Source organism: Bufo gargarizans, chromosome 4, assembly GCF_014858855.1.
Source record: "Bufo gargarizans isolate SCDJY-AF-19 chromosome 4, ASM1485885v1, whole genome shotgun sequence".
Classification (NCBI taxonomy): Eukaryota; Metazoa; Chordata; class Amphibia; order Anura; family Bufonidae; genus Bufo; species Bufo gargarizans.
Window position 1 is genome coordinate 9,547,097 of NC_058083.1, and position 25,478 is coordinate 9,572,574.

Sequence of the window (25,478 nt, forward strand, 5' to 3'; positions counted from 1 at the left end):
GAATATAGAGCAATTTAGCTAATATAGTGCTATAATCTTTGTCTAATAGTTGTAAGTTGAAAAATTTGCAATAAAAATTTGAATACGAAAATTCGCATATTACACAATCATTACCTTGCCGATTTTTTTTTTTTTAAAGAAAAAAATCGTGAATTTTCGAATATTCAACGAATATTCTAAAAAATATTCGCGAAATATCGCGAATTCGAATATGACCCCTGCCGCTCATCACTAGTTATCACATCATGTTTGCTACATCCTGCAAAACACTTTATATGATTGAAATTAATTAGGACACATGTATCTATAAACTTTCTTTTATTACAAATTCCCATAACAAATAACAAGGTAAAAGTAAAAAACTTGTTTGGCCACGTGCAAAGTCGTTTTAATTGGGGGGGGGGGGGGTCTTCCTTATCTGAGGCATAGAAACTGTCAGAGGGAAGATCTGTCCGCAGAGTCCTGTCCGATTGAGGACCATGCATGCCACCCCTCAATTACATTTCTCACAAAAGAAGGGTTGCTCTGTGTCCTTCAGTGCAGGTGCACATTCAACATGGGTCCATCGATTGCATCTGTCACATTGCACCTAAAATAGAAAAATGAAATCTATTATAGGCTTTGAAACCATGCACAGACACATTTGTTACATACAAGGGCCTCATGCACACAGACGTTTTTTTTTGCAGTCCGCAAAAACGGTTTCCGTTGTGTTTTCCGTGTCCGTTTTTTCTTCCGTGGGTCTTCCTTGATTTTTGTAGGATCCACGGACATGAAAAATTAAAAAAAAAATCTAAGTCAAGTTTGCCTTTTAAATTATAGGAAAAAACGGACACGGATCACGGACGCGGATAACAATCTTGTGTGCAGCCGTGATTTTTCACGGACCCATTGACTTGAATGGGTCCGTGAACCATTGTCCATGAAAAAAATAGGACAGGTCTTATTTTTTTCACGGACTGGCAACACGGACGCGGATGCCAAACGGAGCATTTTCAGATTTTTCCACGGATCCATTGAAAGTCAATGGGTCCGCGGAAAAAAACGGAACAACGGCCGCGGATGCACATAACGGTCGTGTGCATGAGGCCAAAAGCAGCATTTATTTTACAACATTCTCAAATCTTACACTTTAAAAGAAAACAAGTACAACTGTTCATTCTGAGAATTGTTGTGGAGTGATGTGAAGACTAGTAAGTATTTGGTCAAAAGTTGGCATAGCACACAATTAGTTTGAATATATTTACTAAAACAGTGGTTTTAAGTACCCTATCCTCACACATTACACACACTCCAACTTGGTAAGGATCTTTCTATCCTGTTCTGACAGATTGAACACATTCTCTAAAATATATACGGGTCATGAATTTATAAACTTTTTTTCACAAGGTTTTACGTTGCCCCCTTTTTGGGATTTTATATAAACAAAGTTAATTTATGAAAACTGTTTTTGAGTACTTTTTTCCTGCATGATGACTGACAAATGTTTATTTGTGATCGTATCGGCTAGCAGATAATGAGCCCTAACCTTAGCAGTGGGGGTGTGGCGGAACTGCTTATGTGAGGATAGCCTAAAGGGGGCCACCTTAGGAGGAGGATATGTGAGTTGAGGGCTGTGGGTGGGAGGGTGAGATGAGCTGAAGACCGCGTCGTTTCAGAGCTCACTGCTCCCACCTTTTGTAGCTGCCGCTGGCACCTCCCCTCACACAAATGCAGTGTCTGCCCCGCCTATACTTGTGATCGGATCGGCTAGCAGATAATGAGCCCTAACCTTAGCAGTGGGGGTGTGGCGGAACTGCTTATGTGAGGATAGCCTAAAGGGGCCAAAAATGACGAGTGAGACCCGGATGGTACAAAGGACTCATGTTACGGACTTACAGTAATAACTTCTGGAAAGCACTAGACATTTCGGAGCGTGGATTAGGAATGTACCTGGTACAGCATGAGGACTGCCAACGACCTAGTTTCTTTATGATGTGTGCCGGGGTGCCATTTGTTGATGCTTTCGGAGCCGCGCCTATCCTAAATGAATGCCCCATGATTGACCGCGGGTTTACCTTCAGCTTGGGGAGGAGGATCCGTACATGCTTTAGAAAAACTTGAATATTGAGGGGAACGGAGCCAGGAGCTAGTAGGGGAGACTGAGCCGGGGCCTGTATGATGGTGTCAGACCATTCCCGTAGGACCGCTACCAGGCACCAGGCATTCCCGGTGGGGAAATATCTCACTTTTACGGTTTCCCCCGGCCGCGCCGTTATAGAATGCTGTAGGGAGAGTGAGAATAAGGAACCCACCTGGACGAGATGTCCCTTCTGGAGGTAACCAGGGGAGGAGCCAGAGCATGTGAATTCGCAACCGTAGAAGCTGAGATATATCGCTGTCTTGATGAGTAGACTGGTATGGTGTCCGAAAGGCTCGTTGTCTAGCATGTGAGACAGGGATTTGAACATTTCTCCTGTGATGGGTTCCCGTGACGCCTTGGGTCTGACCGTTGTACATAGAATCCCCTTTAGGATGGCTTTGATGGGGTGTGCCAAAAATAACGATGGTCTGTCGGGGTACATGCTGTACCAGAAATGCCGGTTAGGTATAATTTGATTGTGCTATGGGACAGTCTGAGAGTCTTGTGGCAGTATGCTATGAATGCTAGGATGTAAGACACATGGTCTAAGTGAGATTGTGGAAATAGGCGTTGGAACGTGATGAAGTGTCCCCAGGCCGTGTTGTAATTCCTCTGCGTGTTTTTGGACAGTGACTGATTAATGAGGGACCTAGCCACTTCCAAGTGGTGCCTCAATCCATGTGGAGGAGGTTGTAAGCTGGTGTTGGAGTCGGGAATGGGTCTGCGTCTGGAGAAACCTGGAAGAAAGACTGCATGCTAAGTCTTGACAAGGCATCTGCGGCCAAATTTGCCTTCCCGGCAATGTGCGCAACTTCATAGTTAAAATGATGTTGTAATGCCAACCACACGAAGCGCCTTAGGAACGCCATTACCTGCCCGGATGCTGATCTCCCTTTGTTGACCAGATCGACCACTAATATGTTATCAGAAATGAATAGTACTGTCTTGTTGGACCAATGACTACCCGAGGCCTGCGCTACTGCGACTATAGGGTAAATCTCGAATAGAGGCGATGACCCTGAAAACCCCGGGATGCTGGATACCTCGGCCGGCCATGCGCTAGATATCCAGTGCCCACCATAAATTGCCGCAAACCCAACCGATGATGAGGCGTCTGTGTGTACGACAGGAGAGTTGTTGGAGACCATGGGTATGAATAATGAGACTCCGTTCCAGTGTGTCAAGAACTGATCCCACATTACCAGATCTGCCTTGGCCTGGTGATCGAGATGAATGATCGAATTTTGATCTGCTGCCTCGGGCAACAAGCGAAGGAGTCTGGAGATTAATGATCTACCCTGGAGGATGATCCTCATGGCAAAATTGAGCATCCCTAAGACACTTTGCAGATTGACTCTGGACGTGACCCCCCCCCCCAGCCGCAGGTACGTGAAGTTCCCTGAAAACCCGTATCAGAGTATTGAGGTCAACAGGCGATCGGGACTGGGGTTCGATCAGCAGGAAATCATCTAAGTAATGTATGACGTGGCATGCATGGAATTTGTGCTGCAAGATCCAGTGCAGGCACTTGGCGAATTGATCAAAAAGCCATGGACTAGATCTAGACCCAAATGTTAACTTGTTGGCGAAATAATAACTACCCTCCCATTTGACTCCGTGCCACTGCCATAACTGAGGTGATATAGGGAGGAGTTTAAAGGCATCCGTGATGTCAGCTTTGGATAGCCATGCTTGTTTACCTAAGGACAGAATGACTTGGATGGCTTAGTCTATGGAGGAATATTTCATCGAAAATTCTTTGGCTGGAATGAGCGAGTTGAGACTAGGCGTGGATAAAGAATGGGGCGCTGACAAGTCATAAATCAGTCCTTTTTTTATTAGAAAACTTCCCAGTGACTACCCCTATGTGGTTGATCCTGAAGGTTTCAAACGGGGGTTTGATGAATGGACCAATGAGGTATCCCTTGCCTAGCTCAGCCTGAATCAGCTGCGACACCACCTCGGGTTGTTTAAGGCAGATTGCAGGTTCCTACATTCGAAGGAAGCCTGGGGAATAGCAACCTGTCCCGTGTGAAAACCTGATGAACATCCACCAATTACAAAATTGACCCATGCTGTGTCTGGATGACCCGACAAGTGACGCGCAAGCATATCAATATTAACTACGCGTAGTCATACGGGGTTGTTCCCTTTCTGTGGGCAAGCGATGCGGGGGTGTGCCCTGAAGCAATTTGCGCAAAGATGCAACAAGCGGCATTGATTGTAGAAGCAGCTGCCTGCATTAAAATTGTTGCAGATCTGCGACTTCCCCAAATATCTAATGGGCCGACCTAACTTGTCCACCCCCGTGGCTGTTTTGGACTGAAATGCATCCGGGGAGTTTTTAGGGATGGGAAAGTCTTGCCGCGCGCTGGCATTGGTACACCATTCTTCTGAATGGGAATAAGACCCGCAATTGACACATGCCTGCGATTTCAGCCCGGCGAAGTGTCGACAGAACAGCTCAGTGTCCACGACTGCCCAATCCACGGTATGCTGGAACTGGGCGAGTAAGGCGGACGCTTTGGCGGAGAACGAACAATGATATTCGTAAAAGGCGGTGCCCCCGTACTTGTGACCAAGGTCCACCACCTTATAGAGGTACAGATCTAGCTCTTCTCTGCGTGTTGGGGGCACTGAGCATATAACGTCTCTATATAAGCTGAAAGCTAGAACGAATTCGGTGACACTGAGCTTCCTGTTCAATCGGTTGTCTCTCGATTTCAATATGACAGACACTTCGCCGCATGCGATCGTTTTGTTGTCTGGTACCTCGTGGGTGGCTATTAGTAATGTCCTTATCTAGAATGTCTTTCCTCAGATTAGCAGGAATGAAGTGAGACGGGATTATGCTGGGGAAATTGGACACCGTGCCGGCGGAAGTAGATGGAACCACCGGACCCTGACTGTCATCAGTGGGATTGGATGGCCTGCTTTCGATGACCTCGAGTCTGGCCTGAAAGCTGGACATGGAAGAGGCCATGTTATTGATGGCTGCGTGCAGCTGACTGATAGAAGTTTGTATGGTGTTCATGGTGACCACGTCTTGGCTGGGGCCCGACTCCGCCTGTAGGAGACGAAACAGTTCGGCCTTCCTGGCCGATGCGGGAAAAGGGATGCCTCTTCGCAGGAGTTCTGCTGATAGTTTTGGAATGGTCCAGGATCTGAGGGAATGGGAGTGATCCCTCTCAGACAGTAGATCAAGACTTCGCTGGGAATCGACCGTGCCTTGGCTCCTTTGATCCTGTGATGGTTCCATCTAAAACATTGTGAGACATAAAGGCCCTGTTGCCCGAATGTAGCCCTCATGCATGCACTAGTGTGCCCGGGAACTAATCACCTGTGAAGTTCTACCAATTGTGCGCCCGTACTAGGTGGTGACATGGAACATGGTGAGTGGGGTGACCCAGGTATCAACTGCAATGGATGCGACGTGACATGAACTGATGGTATGGCGTTTTTTTTTTTTTATGCGCCTGTAGTCGTGACAGGACTTAAGCTGAGTCCTTAGGACGTGAAGGACCGTCTTTGCCTGTGGACGTGACAGGACTTAAATCGTGTTCAAGATCGTGTGGGACTGACGTTTGCCTGCAGACGTGACAGGACTTAAATCGTGTCCTGAGTGCGTGATGGACTTATGGTGCCTGAAGACATGACAGGACTTGATTTTTGGATCCGAAGGCGTGACGGACCTGTGCGCGAAGCGTACTTAGTTACCATGTGATGACAGACGGAGATATCAGACTGCCAAGTGATGGTGATGCAGAACTAGCGCCCCTGTGAAGAGGGGGTACCAATGGTTGGTATGGAGGACCCGAAGCTGTGCTGCCCCCCTACGGAATTGACCCCTATGTGGAACTGTCATGCAACAGGGTAATGTCACCATCGCCGGCATTTCTTTCTCTCTCCCCTAGACCCCCCCTAGAATTTTTTATTTTTTGTTTTAACTTGAAAATTAGCACTAAGACTGCCGCCATGTAAAAAGAGAGTATTCTTGAATGATAGAGTCCCAGATTAATTGGTGCCACGACCCTACCATCCCCAGACAATACCTTATGACACACACAACAAGCACTCCTGTGAAGATGTCGATCTGACCGCTTGCGACAACCTGCAAATGAAAATATGTAAAGAGGCGAGTTGATGCGCCGAAAGGACTGGGCGTGCGTGCCGGTGATCAAGCTACCTGCCGGTGAGTATGGCCGTATGCGCGTTGTGGCCTGCGCTGTCTCGCCCCCCCCCCACTTACCCTCCGTGTGTACCGTTGTACCGCCGCTCACCTAGGCTGACCGCCTTATACTTACCCACCGGAGGAAGTTTCGGGGAAGTCGCGCTCCACGCCGACGCCTGCGCAGAAGAGCCCCGGAAGTGACGTCATGGAAGTGCTGAGATGAGCTGAAGACCGCATCGTTTCGGAGCTCACTGCTCCCACCTTTTGTAGCTGCCGCTGGCGCCTCCCCTCACACAAATGCGGCGTCTGCCGCGCCTATACATGTGCATGAGACAAGTTTGTTTTTACACATTGCTCGCCATATACACTCACCTAAAGAATTATTAGGAACACCATACTAATACAGTGTTGGACCCCCTTTTGCCTTCAGAACTGCCTTAATTCTACGTGGCATTGATTCAACAAGGTGCTGATAGCATTCTTTAGAAATGTTGGCCCATATTGATAGGATAGCATCTTGCAGTTGATGGAGATTTGAGGGATGCACATCCAGGGCACGAAGCTCCCGTTCCACCACATCCCAAAGATGCTCTATTGGGTTGAGATCTGGTGACTGTGGGGGCCATTTTAGTACAGTGAACTCATTGTCATGTTCAAGAAACCAATTTGAAATGATTCGAGCTTTGTGACATGGTGCATTATCCTGCTGGAAGTAGCCATCAGAGGATGGGTACATGGTGGTCATGAAGGGATGGACATGGTCAGAAACAATGCTCAGGTAGCCCGTGGCATTTAAACGATGGCCAATTGGCACTAAGGGTCCTAAAGTGTGCCTAGAAAACATCCCCCACACCATTACACCACCACCACCAGCCTGCACAGTGGTAACAAGGCATGATGGATACATGTTCTCATTCTGGTTACGCCAAATTCGGACTCTACCATTTGAATGTCTCAACAGAAATCGAGACTCATCAGACCAGGCAACATTTTTCCAGTCTTCAACAGTCCAATTTTGGTGAGCTTGTGCAAATTGTAGCCTCTTTTTCTTATTTGTAGTGGAGATGAGTGGTACCCGGTGGGGTCTTCTGCTGTTGTAGCCCACCTTTCTTTCCCATTCTGACATTCAGTTTGGAGTTCAGGAGATTGTCTTGACCAGGACCACAACCCTACATGCATTGAAGCAACTGCCATGTGATTGGTTGACTAGATAATCGCATTAATGAGAAATAGAACAGGTGTTCCTAATAATTCTTTAGGTGAGTGTATATTGTGCTTGTTCTTGTTAGACGTTTTGTGCTGCACTTAGTACAATAGTCATCAACATTTCCTATGAAAGTAAAAGAGATCAAGTAGATTTTGAAATCGTAACATATTTTTCCAGGTCATATATAGCTGATCAATAGGGTACTGACCTGTGTATGCCACTAATGTACAGGCAATCTGCATCCTCGCTTTCATGATCTCTTCTGATGATGTTTTCACATTGCAGATTAAACCCGCCTCAAGGAAATGTTCTGCCCAAAAAATGATCAGTTTGCCAAAGTCAAGAAAACATACACCGCCACAAAAAGTGTATTTTCCTCCAAACACAGTTGAAATAGGAAAATATTGATATTAAGGTTTATGAGGTACAGAAAGTCATGGACACAGGGTATGTGACAGGAAAGTGAAGAAGAGAGAAAGGCAAGATGAAAACTAAAAAAAATACAAAAAGCATTAGTAAAGTAAATTGTTGTAAATGCTGCATAATGCGCAGACAATAAAGAGAATACAGATGAATTAATTTAAATATTCAGTACATTTAAATGAAATAAGACTTCATTACCTTTAGTATTAGGACACCACAGCTACTGCCATCTATTTGCAACTCATGCTCCAAAGTATTAACTGTCCATTTCTTCCCCGTGCTTGGACAGCCTCTATTTATTAGAAAGTTCCTGGACAATTCATAAATATTTTAAGCACGTCTAAAATAAAAATTCTACACGGCAAATACAATTTCACTTACCTCCAGTTACAGATAAATCTCCTCTTGTATTTGTCCTCGTTTCCTATGGGATCCTTTAGCAATAACGTTTTCTTTGTTAAAAGAACAATCTGAAGATATAGAGCAGTTCAAGCATGGTTAGATCATGGAAATGTGATTTAGATGCTAAGGTTACATCCAAAAAAGAGCAGGAAGAACAGCTTCAGCTAAAGGAAACTTTAAGGCAGTTCTATATGAGATTGTACTGTAGACTTACTAAAATTATCCAGTGTGCTGTTGTATTAACAGGACAAATCCAAATGGATTCCTCTGGTAACTTCATCTGAAGGTAGGAATTAAGGAGAAGATTTAACCAACAATTTTTAGATATTTGTCACCTTCACCTTTAAGACTATTTTTAGGAGTTAAAAATAAACCTAAATAGATCGATTATAAAAATAAAATTGCTACATCTCCCCTTTCCAAAACGCCTGAATTGCCCAGTAAACAATGCTGGCGACACACATGCGCTCATATGGTAGATGGGTTTCTGTGAACGAAAATGCACAACAAATGTTCCGAAAACGCATCCTTACTTTGGGTTAGAAAATGCAAAAAATAATTGCAAAAAAACAATATAGTTAAGTACTGTAAGCCCAATTTCTTACTTCATCTGTCAACCAGTTGCTGTTTTCAAGGGCTCTAAAATTTATCATCGAGCTTATACCAGCCAATTATTGCCTCCAGGCGACCTGTATCTTTCTTGCTCCAAAGGCTTTTTACTTAAAAAATAAATAAAAAATATTAAGTTAGCATTGGAATGCTGTCATGTTCACATCAAATAATTTTTAGGGCCAACACCTAATGCTGTGTACACAAGGGCAAAAAATGCGTACAAATTTCTACTTTTGGCTCAAAAGTATTTGTTATATAATGTGTATTTTTCTCACCTTACCGAAATTTGAACGCTCAGCTCGTTCACACAGACCAATTTGGTTTTTTTGCCAGGTCAAGACAAAATTATAGGGTTTGTAAAGGGCGCATGAAATTCTGCAGAGATTATCAGTGTGCATGCTCACATTATCACTGTACTCGGAAAAGAGAGCTAAGAGAGCTTGTGGTTTTCTGGGTACCACATTTCGAAAACGGAAGAAACTCGTGCACATTATATTGCCACTATATAGTAAAAGTTTATATGATTCTTTTTCCACAAGTGTGTACTAACCATAAGTTCTATTAAAAAAACAGGGCCAACGGGGCCTCTGTTCATGAAAATAAAACACCTTTGGCTTCTCTGTGGTCACATTGATCCACCAAAGCTTTTTTTTCCTCCATGTCACAACATTCGGCACAGTTGACAATTTGCTGCGTCAAATCTTCGATTTCTTGACTTTCACTACTTACTGACAACGTATGTTGCAGAGGTAAAACCTCTTCAAGATTAGTTGACGTTATCTCAGAAGACCTTTCTTTTCTCAACACACCACTTATTTCTTCCAGTTTTTGTTCAGGGATGTCTTTGTCATTCAGGGGCAGTAAAGATCTTTTATAGGGTTTCAGATGTGAAATGTTGAATGAAGTCTTCAATTCCTCACCACTTTCATTGCACAGTTTAACATTTTTGCTCTTGATTTCTGTAATTGTGTATGAGCCAGAGAAGTCTGCCTCCATTCTTCCACCCTTTCTCCCCTTCTTCCTCATATTGTAAAGGAGTACTTCATCCCCAATTGTGTACATTAGATTACTATATTTTTTAAGAACCTTCTTTATATGTGCCTCATTTTGTCTTTCTTGGGAATATTGCATATTGTAATCAACTTTGGCCCTGACCTGTTTACTTTGTTCTAATTTTGACTGAAAAAAACCTGTATAATCTTGCTCCTTTGGCAAAATAATTGAAGCAAGCTAAAGTGAAAGAGAGTATTTGTTTTACATTGTAGTCAGGACAAAATTAGGGGGGAAAAATAAGAATAAAGATCTCCATTACATGTTGCTAAGCACAATAGTTATGAACATTCTGAAGTATACTAAAACTTTTAAGTTCTATTCCAGAAATTGTATATTTTGAATAATAAATAACCTATGGATGGATATACCAACACCTTTCAAAAACCATTCTATATTATCCTTTGTGGACCTTTACTTTGGGCACAATCTGAAAGGACTATCTCCAAAAAAATAAAAAATGTTTGCATTGAACTGTCCTGATGTGGCACCTTTCCATAACTGCTTATGTAAGTGTACAACACCACAGTCCGCTTTCCTTCAGGGTAATCCTGCTGTATGACTTGCCCATTAATGTAAATCCGCACTCACCGCATGTTCAATACATCTGAGTCTCCACAGACTTCCCCTATGGCTACTGATTATGCTTGGACTCTGGTGCTTGAACTCTCCTTTAATCCATCTCTAGCTTTCTGTGCATCCCTATAGTCCATACGAAAGTTCCGCACAGTTTTGTAAAAGTCTAAAAAGTTTATTATCAAACCATCACATACAACTCCATCTGACTCGGAGGTCCCCTCTTATGCGTTTCACCTACCTGGTGGGCTTAAACGTAGAGCAATACATAATCGTGCGGTATCTGCATTCTCTGAGTGTGGTCTTAATGAGAAAAGGAGGTCAGTGCCTACTATAGCTATGTTGGCTGGGAGCAGTCCATCCCCTCTCCGCAGTGACAGCTGAGTCCGGACAACTTTCATAAGACATCAGAAGTTGATGAAGCCACATTCGGAAACCCACAACCTGATATCATGTAGGCCATTTCGAGGGGTGGTGGGTGAGAGGGGAAAAATGAGTCTAGAAATCTTTTTGATTAATTTTTTATAAAACATGTATTTCTTACAGGAAGTTCAGTTGATACTGCCTCTCTCCCATAGAGCAGAAAAAATTGACTAAATTTGGTCCCTGTATGGATATTTTGGACCGTAGTGAAAAAAGGGTGGCATCTAGAAACACATCCCAATCATTTTGCTGATTGTTCACTATTTTTGGAAGGGCTCTAAAAAGGCAAAGAAATATAATCAACTATACTGATGGATAAATAAATAATTTCCAAAGGTTACGTTAATGTAATATTTTTACCGCTTTATATTATCATTAGTTTTTTCATCCAAGCCATTGGTTTGGGGATGATATGCCACAGACATACAACGTTCTATTTGCAGAATTCTGCATAATGTAAAATTGATCTGGAAAAGACAAAGTGTAGTAAATAACTTTTTAAGGCTCTGAGAGCAGGTTTGAAAAGGACAAATACAATCAGTCTTTATGGAAGAACTACAATGTTTCTAGGGCCCTCTCTCCTTCTCTACCAGTTTGTAACTCGTCTTGTTTATGATTAGTGCAATTGTCTGTATTATGTATGTATACCTCTTCTCGTATGTACAGCGCTATGGAAGGAATGGCGCTTAAATAATAATAATAACCTAAATCCCCCATTCAAAGCAGTAACTTACTTCAGTAACAAATTCTCTGCCTTGATCAGATAAAATCCTCTTCGGGCATCCACGCCTATAGAACATACTGCATAAATTCTGAGCCACTTCCACAGCAGATTTAGTTTTTAAAGGATATGCTTCAACCCATTTTTATTATTAATCCGTTGCAGTCAATATGTATTGATTACCATTTGAAGTTACTGGGAAAGGACATGTTCGATCTATCCCAATAAGTTCCCAAACTTCGGAAACCTGCAATCATAAAACATTTGTATTGTCTTTTATAACGCTTTCATAATGCCATAATGCAACCAGATCTGCTTTCCAAATTGTCTTAAAGGGCAACTAAAAGTAAAAATAAAACAAATAACACCATAACACACACACATAAAATACATATAAAACATAACTGCTTGGTCCCTATTTTCCGCTGCCCCCTCCACCCCTCCGTACTGTCCGGTCTTCGTGCCCCTGGACGACGCCACCTTGGATCCATCGATGTGTCACTCTCCCATCGTGGTCCGGCCTCCTTGTCTTCGGCTTTTTCCGTGGTCTTCGCTCACCATTCACTGTGAATGAGAAAGGGCGGGATTGCGAGGTAAACACACTGTGATCCCACCCCTTGCCATTCATAGTGAATGGTGAGCAGTAAACCACGGGAAAAGACGAGGAGGCGGGACACCGACGGGAGATTGACAGGCTCATCTCCCATCGTGCCTTGCAAAGGTTCCCAGAAACTTTTGAAAGGGCCTAGGCCGCTCGAGACGGGGGTGGGACCAGCAGCTAAAAAACTGCATATCTTGATCAGGTTATTTTTTTTTTTTTTTTTTTTTTTAAATTTAAGGATACATGTTTTGCTTCTATAGCTTTAGGTGCCCTTTAATTTTCACACAGACAAAATGCTACCCAAAAACAGAAAAAAAAAATTATGGGGACTATCAAAATATTTTGGCACAATATATCTGTGTTTTGAAGATAAAACTCTACAATATAATGTCAGTATTATTATAGTTTAGTGTTATTGTAAACTATTTTAAACCTTTTCTCGAGCAAACCATATTAAAAAAGCCACAAAAATAACTTTTTATATCCAAAGTCATGCCAACCCCCAAAAAACGGGTGGTTAAAGCTATTGTGGTCTTTGTAACACCACAGTGTCCACTTATAGGGGATGCATGAAATTTTTTGAACAATTTCATTGCCTCTATTTGGGTTCTTAGAACTCTCCTCTTGGATCCATAATAGACTTCATCCTCTGTATTATGACAGCATACAAATATTGACAATGATTAACAAATATTCTCACACCCCCAGCCTGTCCCCATCTTAACCAAGTAATTGAAATACAGACCTAGGAGGTGAAATTTTGATGCATGACGTCTTAGACTCTGTCGCTGTGACTTGTTAAATCCTTGTGGATATGAACCGCTCAGAAGCAGGTTGTAAACATCATCATACTTCTCCATGGCTGCAATATAACAACATATTTTTATGACAATTATAAATAGCTAAAGTCAAGTCAATTTATTTACGAATACGCAATATATTTATGTGTTTGTTTTTTCACTCCCTAAATTACAAACTGTATTTATTGTGGTGCAGTGTTCCTGTGGGTGTGAGGCTATTGTATTTTATATACTAAGCTCCAACATACAACGGAGCGCTGTACAATAAAATGGGGCTCACAATGTAAGATGTTGGGGAAGAGAGTATACAATGGGTAGGGGAGATGGAACTGGCGAGCTGGTGATGTTAAGCTCCTCTGCGGCGCTTCCCCCGTGATGCTCGCACGATGACAACAAGTCGCGGGCGCCACAACCATGGATCTCTCCGGCGTCAGCGATCCCTAGGATATGGTCCCACGCTAGTGATGGCTGTTCGCTGTCCTCCACGGATAGCGAACAGCCACACCGTTTACCTGTCCCTAGGCGCGTCATCACGATGAATACAGATACAGTCACGGGGAGCAGGGAAGTTCCGAGAACAGCCGCCGGGGGCCTTCATCGGAATGAAGCGCCTTGCGTGGCCATCGCGGTGTCGGAGTTCCGGCAGCCGGTCTTCAGACCGGCTACCAGGACAGGCACAGGTAAGGGCTCACCTGTGCATCGCCGGACGGCTTCACACAGGTGAGTCTACCTTTACTAATGATGGCAGCCCACATGTGTTCAACTGGCAGCGAACACAGATGTTCGCTGCGGACCGACAGTCACTAGTGATAGCGTAGGATGATGTGGGTCACAATGATCGCGTGAGCCGCGCGCAACTATCGTTTGTCACTTACCGGTCACGTGATCATTGCTCTGTCTGTATGGAACTTTAGGAATAAGAAGATGAGTAGGCCAGACTGAGTAGGGGGTTTTCAAGCTTCGTTGGAAGTTTTTGAAACTAATTGGACAAGGGAGTGACTTTCAGAGAGTAGGGGGGCCCCAGAGAAGTCTTGAAGCTGCGTGTGATGGGCCTGCATGTGATGATGTTATAAACCGGGACATCATTAAAAGAGCTGGTGGCTCGGTTAGGGGTATATTTATGTACAACGTTGGAGATGTAACAATGATGGGAGTTGTGGATTGATTTAAAAACAAGGCACAACACTTAAAATTTGATTCTCTGGACATTTTGGGAGTCAGTGTAGAGATTTTCAGAGAGGAGCAGTAGGTGAAGAGGAGTAAACAAGTCTCGCAGCAGCATTCATGATAGACTGGAAAGGTGAGAGTCGAGTTAGTGGAATACCAGGTAGGATGGTGTTGCAGTAGTCAAGGCGAGAGATGATGAAAACATGGAGCAGGACTTTGGTGGTCTCTGTGGATAAGAACATGGCATATATAAAGGGGGACTCTCAGGGGCGTAGCTAGAAATGACTGGGCCCCATAGCAAAAAAAAATTATGGGCCCCCCCCCTCCCGGATCTCCATATGTGTTTTGCAGATCCGCACAAAACACTAACACTGGCAATGTGCGTTCCGCATTTTGCGGACCGCACATCGCCGACACTATATAGAAAATGCCTTTTCTTGTCCGCAATTGCGGACAAGAATATGAAATGTTCTATTTTTTCAGGAACGTAATTGTGGATGCGGGCAGGACATAGTGTGTCCCCATAGAAATGAATGGGTTTGCAATTCCGTTCTGCAAAATGCAGAACAGAATTGCTGACGTGTGAATGGACCCTTACCCCTACACCATGCAGTACAGAATGCATTATAAAATCCATACCCCATCCCATACAATATACAGTATAGTTCATACACCATGCTGTACACAGTATAATCCATACACCATGCCGTACAATATACACAATAACCCCACAGTGTAGGTTTTATACTGTATGGTGTACTGCATGGTGTATAGATTATACTGTAACTAGAGTGTTATGGGCCCCAGTGCAAACTTTGGAATGCCCCCACACCCCCTATTTTTACAAAGAGGTGTTAGATTTTCTTTACACTAAGGGCTCTTTCATACAAGTGGAGACGTTTTGGGTAATCTGCTGAGTGAAAGAGAGCCAAGCCCCGTTCCGGACAGCAGAGACACGCAGCACTAACATGATTGATAATTCTCTTTGCCTCCCTGTGATCTTTTTACTACACAATCGCTGTGAGATAAAGTTGCCAAAGTGATTTTGCTCCGTGTCTCTGCTGTCCGGAACGGGGCTTGGCTCTCTTTCACGTAGCGGATTACCCGCAAAGGATTCGCTCGTGTTAAAGAGCCCTAAGCCCACTGCATGGCTACACTCACCCAGTCCTAATAAAATCTGGTCCTACCTCATCCAGGCTGTCGCTGGCGTCGGCGTGATGTCCGCTGGATCCAGAACAAGGTCCCTGTGGTGAGAAAAAAAGAATAATCACATAAGGAAGGGATGGTGACTGCCCCTCTGAAATCGCCAGCAGGGGGCGCTGTAGTTATGCCCAGATACTGTATGTGCCCCTCACAGTAGTTATGGCCAGATATGTTCCCCTCACAGTAGTTATGCCCAGATATGTGCCCCTCACAGTAGTTATGCCCAGATATGTGCCCCTCACAGTAGTTATGCCCAGATATGTGCCCCTTCACAGGATCTGAGAACCTGCTGCTGGAGATTTCTGAAGTCGCTATCTTCCAAGAGCAGGCCTCCGAGGCTAAAGTGAGCCGGGCAAGCTCTATTATGGCATAACAGACATTTAATAAACTGGAAGATGCTCAGATGCTAAGCACAGAATCTGGGGCCAGGATGTACTGGACATCACTATGGCTACAAGTTACCAGACGTTGGGGATACTCTCCATAGGCTGCAACTAAGATAAAACTAGGAACATTCATCCTGAAGCTAGCATGGTGGTTAAGGCTACTTTCACACTTGCGTTTGATCGGATCCGTTCTGAACGGATCCGATCATATTAATGCAGACGGAGGCTCCGTTCAGTACAGATCCGTCTGCATTAATAACTTAGAAAAATTTCTAAGTGCGAAAGTAGCCTGAGCGGATCCGTTCAGACTTTCAATGTAAAGTCAATGGGGGACGGATCCGCTTGAAGATTGAGCCATATGGTGTCATCTTCAAGCGGATCCGTTCCCATTGACTTAGGCTACTTTCACACTAGCGTTCGATCGGATCTGTTCTGAACGGATCCGATCATATTAATGCAGACGGAGGCTCCGTTCAGAACGGATCCGTCTGCATTTTATTGGCATATAAAAGCTAAGTGTGAAAGTAGCCTCAGACGGATCCGTCCAGACTTTCAATGTAAAGTCAATGGGGGATGGATCCGCTTGAAGATTGAGCCATATTGTGGCATCTTCAAACGGATCCGTCCCCATTGACTTACATTATAAGTCTGGACGGATCCGCACGGCCAGGCGGACACCCGAACTCTGCAAGCAGCGTTCAGGTGTCCGCCTGCTGAGCGGAGCGGAGGCTGAGCGCTGGCAGACGGATGCATTCTCAGTGGATCCGCCTCCATTCAGACTGCATCAGGGCTGGACGGAAGCGTTCGGGTCTGCTCGTGAGCCCCTTCAAACGGAGCTCACGATCGGACAGCCGAACGCTAGTGTGACAGTAGCCTTACATTGTAAGTCTGGATGGATCCGCACGCCTCCGCGGATCCATCCAGACTTACAATGTAAGGCTACTGTCCATATTGTCCCGCGCTATCGCACCTGCTAAACTATGCCGCTGGGATCTTTCTGCCGTCACAGTACCTTTTTTGAAGGGGCTGTGTCCTCTCAGATGATGGGGGTATATAGCTAGGATAGTTGCGGGGCCCAGAGGTGTTGTTAACGGAACCAGCAAAGATCCTGGGGGCGCACCGCACATGCACGGCTGCTCTCCCTTCATTTATATGGAGATGCTGGGTTCGGCCACCATTTTGCTGGCTGTGTATTAGGCTTTGTTTTAGAAATAGGTGTGGGTCCCCCCTCTGGGACCCACACCTATGAGACAATGGGTGCATATCCTAGCAATATTCCCTCATTGTCTGAGATGGGAATACCACTTTAATTCCTCCGCCCTTCTACTAATCAACTGTACCCAGGAATGGACGGAATATTGTTCTGTTGAGGAGCTTATCCTAAATTAGCCCCCAGATGTCCCAGGTGCAGCAAACAGAAACCAAAATGTTTTAGATGCTAGTTTTTATTTAATATTGTTCTCTTCCTCTGTCATGTGAGTAATCAGCTTTGTATGTATGGATGTCTCCTCACCTGAGGCCCCCGGGTTGATGTGTCCTTTTAAATAATAATAATAATAATCTGTATATAGCGCCAACACATTCCGCAGCGCCTTACAATCTGGGGTTCATGTACAAACAGTCATAAATCGCATAGCAACAGACATGTCAATAACTATAACAAGAGAAATGAGGGCCCTGCTCGCAAGAGCTTACAATCTGAGTTTTAAATCATTTGGTGACAGTAATGACCTCGGCTCTTCACTGGTAGTAGGAGTAGCAGCACTGTGACACGCTTCTCTTTTCTGACCCCTCTATACCCATATACCCAGTGTAGCGTGTGCGTTACTTAGTACGGCCGTTGCAAAAATGATCTGTCTTGGTGCATTCCTAGGGGAGCAAGTGACCCACGTCGTCTTGAAACTTTGAAAGGTGAGGCTTAGAAAGTGCTGACGTGTCATCTGAATATAGCAACCACACGTTATACTAGTAATGAGCTGGAATGTATGTTTGGAGGACAGACAGCAGCCCTGTATTCTTCCCCCACAGAGACGTAAAGAAGTTGTGAAGGTCTGTACCTTTATAGTGTGTGGACACCTGACATCTTACATCGATGAGACATCCCATTCTGAAGCGGTGGAGTCTGTCTCCTTATGCAGCCTCAACTCTTTTGAGAGGGGTTTTCATAAGAATTTGAAAGCTGTCTCTGAGAATGAGGTCAGGGGCTGATGTTGGGTGAGCAGGTCTGGCCCATCCGATACCTAAAGTCATTGGACGAGTTGAGGTCAGGGCTCTTATCAGCCGCATAAACTCCTTCAATCCAACTCCTTTCCACATGTCTTTATGGAGAATGTACTGCACGCAAGGGCACAGTTCTCCTGGAACAGGAAAGAACCTTCCATAACAGAGTTGTCATAGATGGATGAATCTGGGTTTGGCACATGTCCTAAAAGCAATATTTATTTAAATACATAGTACCGACTGTAAAATTTGATGGAGGAGGAGGATTTGGTAAGGGGCTGTTTTTGGGGTTAAGGCCTCTTATTTCCAGTGAATGTTATTTTATGTTGATGATCTATCCTCAGGTCAGATATCTGCCACTGTCGTAGCGTAACAGTGGCAGATACTGTACGTTATTCACCAGGGTGGAGCATTCGTATTGTAGTGTTTTTTAACATGATTTTAATATATATTTTTTTCTATTCACAGATGTTTTGCCCAAAGAAACCATGGAATTAGGAAAGGGTAAACTTCTCAGAAGCGGCCTCAACGCCTTGTACCAAGCCATACATCCGATACATGGCTTAGCCTGGACAGACGGCAAACAGGTTATTCTAACAGCCTTGCACCTTCATAATGAAGACCCCAAGTTTGGCAACTCCGTAGTGATTGGGCAATTTGAACACGTTCATGGCCTCTACTGGGGTACAGCTCATGCCAATGACCTACCCGCTCTCCTGGCCGTTCAACACAAGAAACATGTCACTGTCTGGCAGCTGTATTACAACAATTCAGAGAAAAACAAGTTGGTGGTTTCTCAGACTTGCGAAGTCGGGGACCCCCTGCCCGTTCTCCCACAGGGCTGCGTGTGGCATCCAAACAAAGACATCTTGGTTATTTTAACCAAACGCGATGTGTCTGTCTTGTATTCTGTGCGCTTGGACAATTCTAGTGTTAAGGCGGACATTAAAAGCACGGGGGTTGTCCATTGCGCTTGCTGGACCAAGGATGGAAGTCGGTTGGTTGTCGCCATCAGTAGCGCACTTTACTCCTATATTTGGGACGGGAAGCACAAAATGTTAAATCCCTGTACTTTTTGCCCTATATTTGACGTTGGTGGATACATTTGTGCAATTGAATCAACAGTTGACTCTCAGGTGGCCGTTGCCACCGAGCTTCCCCTAGACAGGTTATGTGCATTGAATGCCGGCATTGCATTTGACGTGCCAGCAACCTCCGAAATAACCCCCTCCGCCCAACCAGCCTTGCTGCTCATGGATGAAGAATTTTCTCTAGATGTGGGGCGAAAATCAACTGATTCTGGCACTACCATCTCCACAGATTCCCCAGTTACTTCCCCTGGGACTATTGACCTAACCCATATCTTGATCAACCACTCGAAATCTGATCTGAGCCCGCTTCTTAACCTAAAACCCAAGGACTACTTAACAGGAAGTGGTCAAGACTCCTCACATCTGATCCTTGTGACCTTCGAGAAGAAAGTGACGTCCACCCGGAAAGTTAGCATCCCATGGATTCTAGTTCCGGACATCTTGGCATTTGATCCTGGTGCACATATCGTTGCCGTCGCTTCAAACACATGTAGCCATGTTCTAGTTTATTCATTGACTTCTACAAACATGCCCAATATTCAGCAAATCCAACTGGAGAAGAATGAGCGGCCTAAAGGCTTGTACTTCCTGACAGATAAAATGTTGTTAGTGTTGGTTGGAAGGCAGAAGACATGTGACCCAGCATTCCTCCCTTCTTCTAGCTCTGATAAATACATCATCCGTTTGATGGTGAAGGAGGTTATGTTTGATGAAGACTCTGAGATTCCGAGTGCACACTCGAGCTTCGACTCTTCAGCTATATTACCTGGGAGAAAGAAGTATGTGGACTCCTACAAATATGAGCAGTCTCCTGCTTGTCGTGAACTTTTGATCCCAGGAAGTTCCTCGGGACGTCCATCTTCAAGCAAAAATCGACTCATAGAAGAGATTCGAAGCTATAACTGCGATCAAAGCCCAACGTCCAGCGCTAGTGACTTTGAAGAGAAAAAGACTACAATGACTTTGCACCACTTAGACGCCGAACCGAAAAATAGGTCTGTAATACTAGGTTTAGAGACACATCGTAAACCTTCCAGCAGACCAACATCTCCAAAACTGCAATCCCAGGCGTGCAACAACCTGACAAGGAACACCACTGCTGTCCCGGACCATGATTTCCTTCACGTGTCCCGGAATCTGGAGCGACTTTGCTGCAACATGTCCAATCTACAGCAACGCCTATCCGATCTAACAGAAATGGCGCAAAATGGAAGGAAGTCTTATCTGTCCTATGCATCCTCTAGAGATCCTCCATATGTTACCATCATATGCCAGGTATTTCACTTGATTCTAACTTAAAGGGGTTATCCACAAATGTTTTTGTATTCATTTATTTATTTATTAAAGAGGACCTTTCACCACTTTATACTTTATTAAAACAATAACTCAATCTGTAGCTTATAATTAGGACTTTTTACCTGTAAGAGGAATTATGTATATGTAGTGTGTGCTATTATATTCACATGTGTTTTATACTACATAGGGAAAACTGTCAGGGTGATGCAGGTTCGCTTTGGCAAGCATTCACGCTCACTTAGGACTAAGGTGGGAGCACCGAGATTGATACACCACATGTACAACAGATAACGAGGAGGAGATAGAGAAAAAAATGTTACTGCAAAACGAGGCAGAAATTATCAAAAAAGCAAGGGATTTGGGTCCTCTAGGGTTAAATGATAGTAATGATCTCCGTGTGTTTTTATGAAATATCTCTCCTGAGGAGGCACAATATTGTAAGGTCAGGGTAAAGTTCCCGGTCTCTTATGTACACCTTTTTACCCTTATTTTTAGCACTGGGATTTGTATCATGTGTTGTATAATGTGGAAAGGCCAGACGAAGTGCAAGCGTGCACGAAACAGCCGTCGCCTTGATGTTCATGTCCATGTTTATATATACCTGCCTGAAGCAAAAGACAGAGAGGATTCTTTTACTCTGCTATATGGAGTTCACACGGCCAGTGCCCGTGTTTTGTGGACCACTTCTTGCAGTCTGCAACACTGGCACTGTGGCCATACGGTCGTGTAAATAGACCCTTAAAGTCATTGCCGAAGACAGTTGAGAGTAGGAGGTGGTCTGGTGGCCTAGGTAACTATATGATGTTGAAAGCCTCCCCAGCAAAATGAATAGACTGAATGGAGTTGTATTGCAGTAGGAGCACTACTGTGTAGGTGAAAAGAGGAACATAAAGAGCATCTGTCGGCATGGTCAGCCCTATAATATAGCCTGGTTGGGTTGATCATGTTGGTAAAAAAACGATACCCTGGTTATGTATCTCTTTGGTCCCATTCCCCAGAAATGTATGTTTTTACGGATATGTTACTAAGCTAACTGGAGCACTGTGGGACTGGCTAGAGCCCTCGGAGCACCATTTAGTAACACCGCTACAGCTTGAGTCCCTCCTCTGTTCCCCTGGATTGACAGGGCTTGACATCTAGTCCAAACAGCACAGATTCCAACTTTCAGAAGGTGAGCAGTTTTTTTCTCCCTGGCTGTGAAGCTCTCCACTGCGATTGGACCACACCAGGGAGAAGGAGACGCCCAAAAACAGCGGGGAACTCGGCGTTGGAATGGAGGGGTATTTAAGGGGGAGGGACTAAAAAAGTGCTGGCATATGTAGGGGCCGCCCTATCTGGTAAGCATACCAGTTTCTAACACACAATCCCATGAAAGGTCCTCTTTAAACCACTTTTATCATTTTGATTTTGTATTTTTAATTTTCCATGTCACTTATTATTATATTTAAACTAAAACCCAAAATCCTGCAGTTTTCGTCTAATAATTGGCTCCACTTCTTGGTTTGTACAGATTACTTTACTGCAGTTAACTCATTCTTACCCTGCCTGTAATTATATCACCTCTGTGTATAGATAAGACAGGATCCTGCATTCACAATAGGTGATGTCACAACTTATTTCCTCCCTCCTGACCTCTGCACAGGTCACAGAGCATGCCCAAAAACTCTCCCATAGAAGTCAATAGGATCCCCTCCTGACCATTGTGTCTTTGGCCCATGGGGCTGCCGTAAAGCAATATTTTTTTATTTGTTTTTTAAATGCTTTGTAAAAGCTCAGGCAATAACTCTGTTCAGGAAATATAATAAAAAAAATCTACAATCAGAAAATAAAGACATATTAGAAAAAAAGGAGACGTGTCACTATCTGGTTTTAACCGGTAGATAACATTTTTGGTGACCTTTCCTTTAAGCCTGTATTAGACAGGCGATTGTCGGGAGAAAAGTGTTCCCTCCCGGCAACCGCCTGATAGCTAACGGAGGAGACCACTGCTATTACATGCATCGATCTCCTCCACAGCATGGGGAAGAGCGATCACTATGCCATCACTCGTCCCCATACTGTCTAGTGTTTTGCCGGAAGTAGATTCTTATTAGACAGCACGATTTGCCACCCGCAAGCGCTGATTTATTTATTTTTTAAGCATGCTTAAAAATTCACAATTTCTCGATGAACGAGTGTTTGCTCATTAACCCTTTTGTTACCAGCGCCGTACATGTACGGCAATGGAGCAATAGGCAAACATGGCGCCCGCTGCACATGGCCGGAAGGTCTCTGCTGTTTCAAATGGCAGATTATAGAAACTACAAAAAATAGCGTGGTGTCAAAAGGAAGGAAATGCTCAACCCCATATGCAGTTGTGCATCTATACCCAGGGGAGGAGATCCTGCACTTGTGGCCCGTTGCTAATGGCGATCCCCAGCAAAAATGCATACAGTGGAGGATGCCCGCAGCGGACCACACAAAAACATCCTACACAAGAAATAAAATGTGTGGATGTAAATAGCTATATGAAAATAAGGAAGGTGCACTACTGTGGTTACAAACAAGTCTGACTAAACCCTCAAACTGGTGTTAAAATTAAGAATTTAGCCAATATATCCTTATATAAAGGACATATCTGAGCCTGAGCACCACACCAAGGTATTTCAAGTATCTCAGGACCTAACGCTAACCTACCTGTGCCATATGGGCAATACCAGGATCCAGTGGGCGAATTGCGGGAGCCTAAGGTCCGTCTCACAGCAAACTCCCAGTTACTTCCCGCATGTAGTAGGATGTCTAGGGCTGTATTTGTGGTCTGCTGCAGGCGTCCTCCACTGTATGCATTTTTGCTGGTGATCACCATTACCAACAAGCCACAAGTGCAGGATCTGCTCTCCTGGGTATAGATGCACAACTGCGTATGGGGTTGAGCACTTCCTGCCTTTTGACACCACGCCATTTTTTATAGTTTGTATATAGATATGCTTGGAGGTGTATAAACTCCATATTTAAATGTGCCTGATTTTCATCCAGAGGCAACATTTAGGTGCACCTGTGGGGCCTGGGCCTTATCAGCCAGTCTTGGGTGGGATTGGCAGCCTCCTCCCATTGCAAGCATGGCTGCATGCTGGAGGTAACTGGGAGTTTGCTGTGAATCGGACCTTGTGCTCCTGTAATTCACCCAGTGGCTCCTGGTATTGCCCATACGGCACAGGTAGGTTAGCGTTAGGTCCCGAGCTACTTGAGATACCTTGGCGCGGTGCTCGGGCTCAGATATGTCCTTCAAATAAGGAATGGATATTTTGACTAAATTCTCAATTTTAACACCCGTTTGAGGGTTTAGTCAGACATGTTTGTTTGCATCCACAGTAGTGCACCTTCCTTATTAATGTTTATTTCAAATAGCAGAGACCTGCGGCTAATTGCCGCCACCGGCAATAATGTCGATTGCGGTAATTAAAGGCTTTAGATGCCGTGATCAAGTGAGATCACGGCATCAAAATGCGGGAGTGTTACTGGTAACGCTTGCGGCCAATGGGGATGCCGGTAATTGGTTTGAAAGCGCTCCGCCTCGCTGAAGAGGCTGAGAACTTTCAAACTGCAATTCTTATTTTGACCACCAGATTGCAGGCCAACATAAGAAATGAGCAATTCTCATTAATAAGTCCAGTTTAAAAAGATATGATTGTTCAAAATAAAAAAAAATTGATTTTGTAGGCTCAAATACAAGCTTCAAAATCATTACAAAAAATGAGAAAAACAAAAAAATATATAAAAGTTTAAATCACACTTTCTGTATAATATATAAATACCTAAATAACAAAATATAAACATCATGGGTATAGTCGCAACCAATAACGCCCGTACTATTAAATTATAAAAAAAAAAATCCAATATGATGAATAGTGTAATGGGGGAAAAAGGGTCAAAATCGCCAATTTGCCATTTTTATATTGCTTCTTTTCCCCATAAAAAGTAATAAAATGTGATCAGAAAGTCACACACACTCCAAAATGGTAAACATTTATTTTTACACTATTTATACATAAAAAACCTATACATATGGGGTATCGTAATTGTACTGACCCAGAGAATGAAGGGCGTGGGTCAGTTTTGACGCAAATGGAACGCCGTGTGAACAAAACTCGTAAAACACTGGCGGAATTGCGTTTTTTCCAATTCCACCCCATTTGAATATTTTTTTATTTTTATTTTTTTACCTCTTTCCACTACATTGTATGCCAGAATTAATAGCGGCATTATAAAGTACAACTTGTCCCGCAAAAAAATAAGCCCTCATACAGCTATGTGAACGGAAATATAAAAAAGTTATGGCTCAAGGAAGATGGAGAAGAAAAATGAAAACACAAAAATGAGAAAACCTCCAATATCCTAAGGGTTAATCTGGCAATCGGCGTCAGTATTACACTGCAGGATGATCACGAACGCTCGTTAGCGATTTATTGGTCGAAATATTGGCAGATGTAATACAGGCTTTACAGTATCTGTGTAGTAATTACAGAAGGTCTTCCGGTGATCTACCTGCGAAAACCTCTGAATACCGCGGACTTGCTGATTAAGAAACCGAATTCGAACCCTAAGCAATGGTATTGACTCATCATTTTTTGATTATATATAATGTATATCTTCCACACATACGTGCTCCACAACAGCTCCTGAAGAGACTTCTTTTTACGTTCCGCAAAAGACTCTAAATACAAGATTATCCTAAAAATAAGGCAGCGGCTGCACATTTTTCCCGACATAGGCTTCTCGGCTTTGTCCATCAGTCGTGTCTATAAACTACAGCATGACGGTACGGAGTTACTGGTCCCAGTGGGAGAAATCCCAGATTACTACGGCAAGATATCCGAAAAGTAAAAGTCTGAGGATAAATGTTCCTTTAAGAAGGCACTGAAGAGCTCAGAAGAGGCTCTGACTGATTCAGAGGAGGATGCAGCTACTTCCAAAGATTACAGTCTAATGAGATTAACTCCGACTGCTCCATTATCTCTAATGTTACCA

General features: G+C 43.9%; 1 protein-coding gene across 2 annotated transcripts in view; it reads left to right on the plus strand.

Moving 5' to 3' along the window:
• The window catches only part of LOC122935859 (WD repeat and coiled-coil-containing protein-like), a 48,185-nt gene that overhangs the window by 13,280 nt on the left and 9,427 nt on the right, over nucleotides 1-25,478 (plus strand). For both annotated transcript variants that reach the window (XM_044291769.1, XM_044291768.1), the window contains exon 2: nucleotides 18,553-20,450. In XM_044291769.1, the coding sequence (XP_044147704.1) occupies nucleotides 18,573-20,450 (1,878 nt within the window). In that variant the 5' untranslated portion in view covers nucleotides 18,553-18,572. The remainder of the gene's footprint in view (nucleotides 1-18,552; nucleotides 20,451-25,478) is intronic.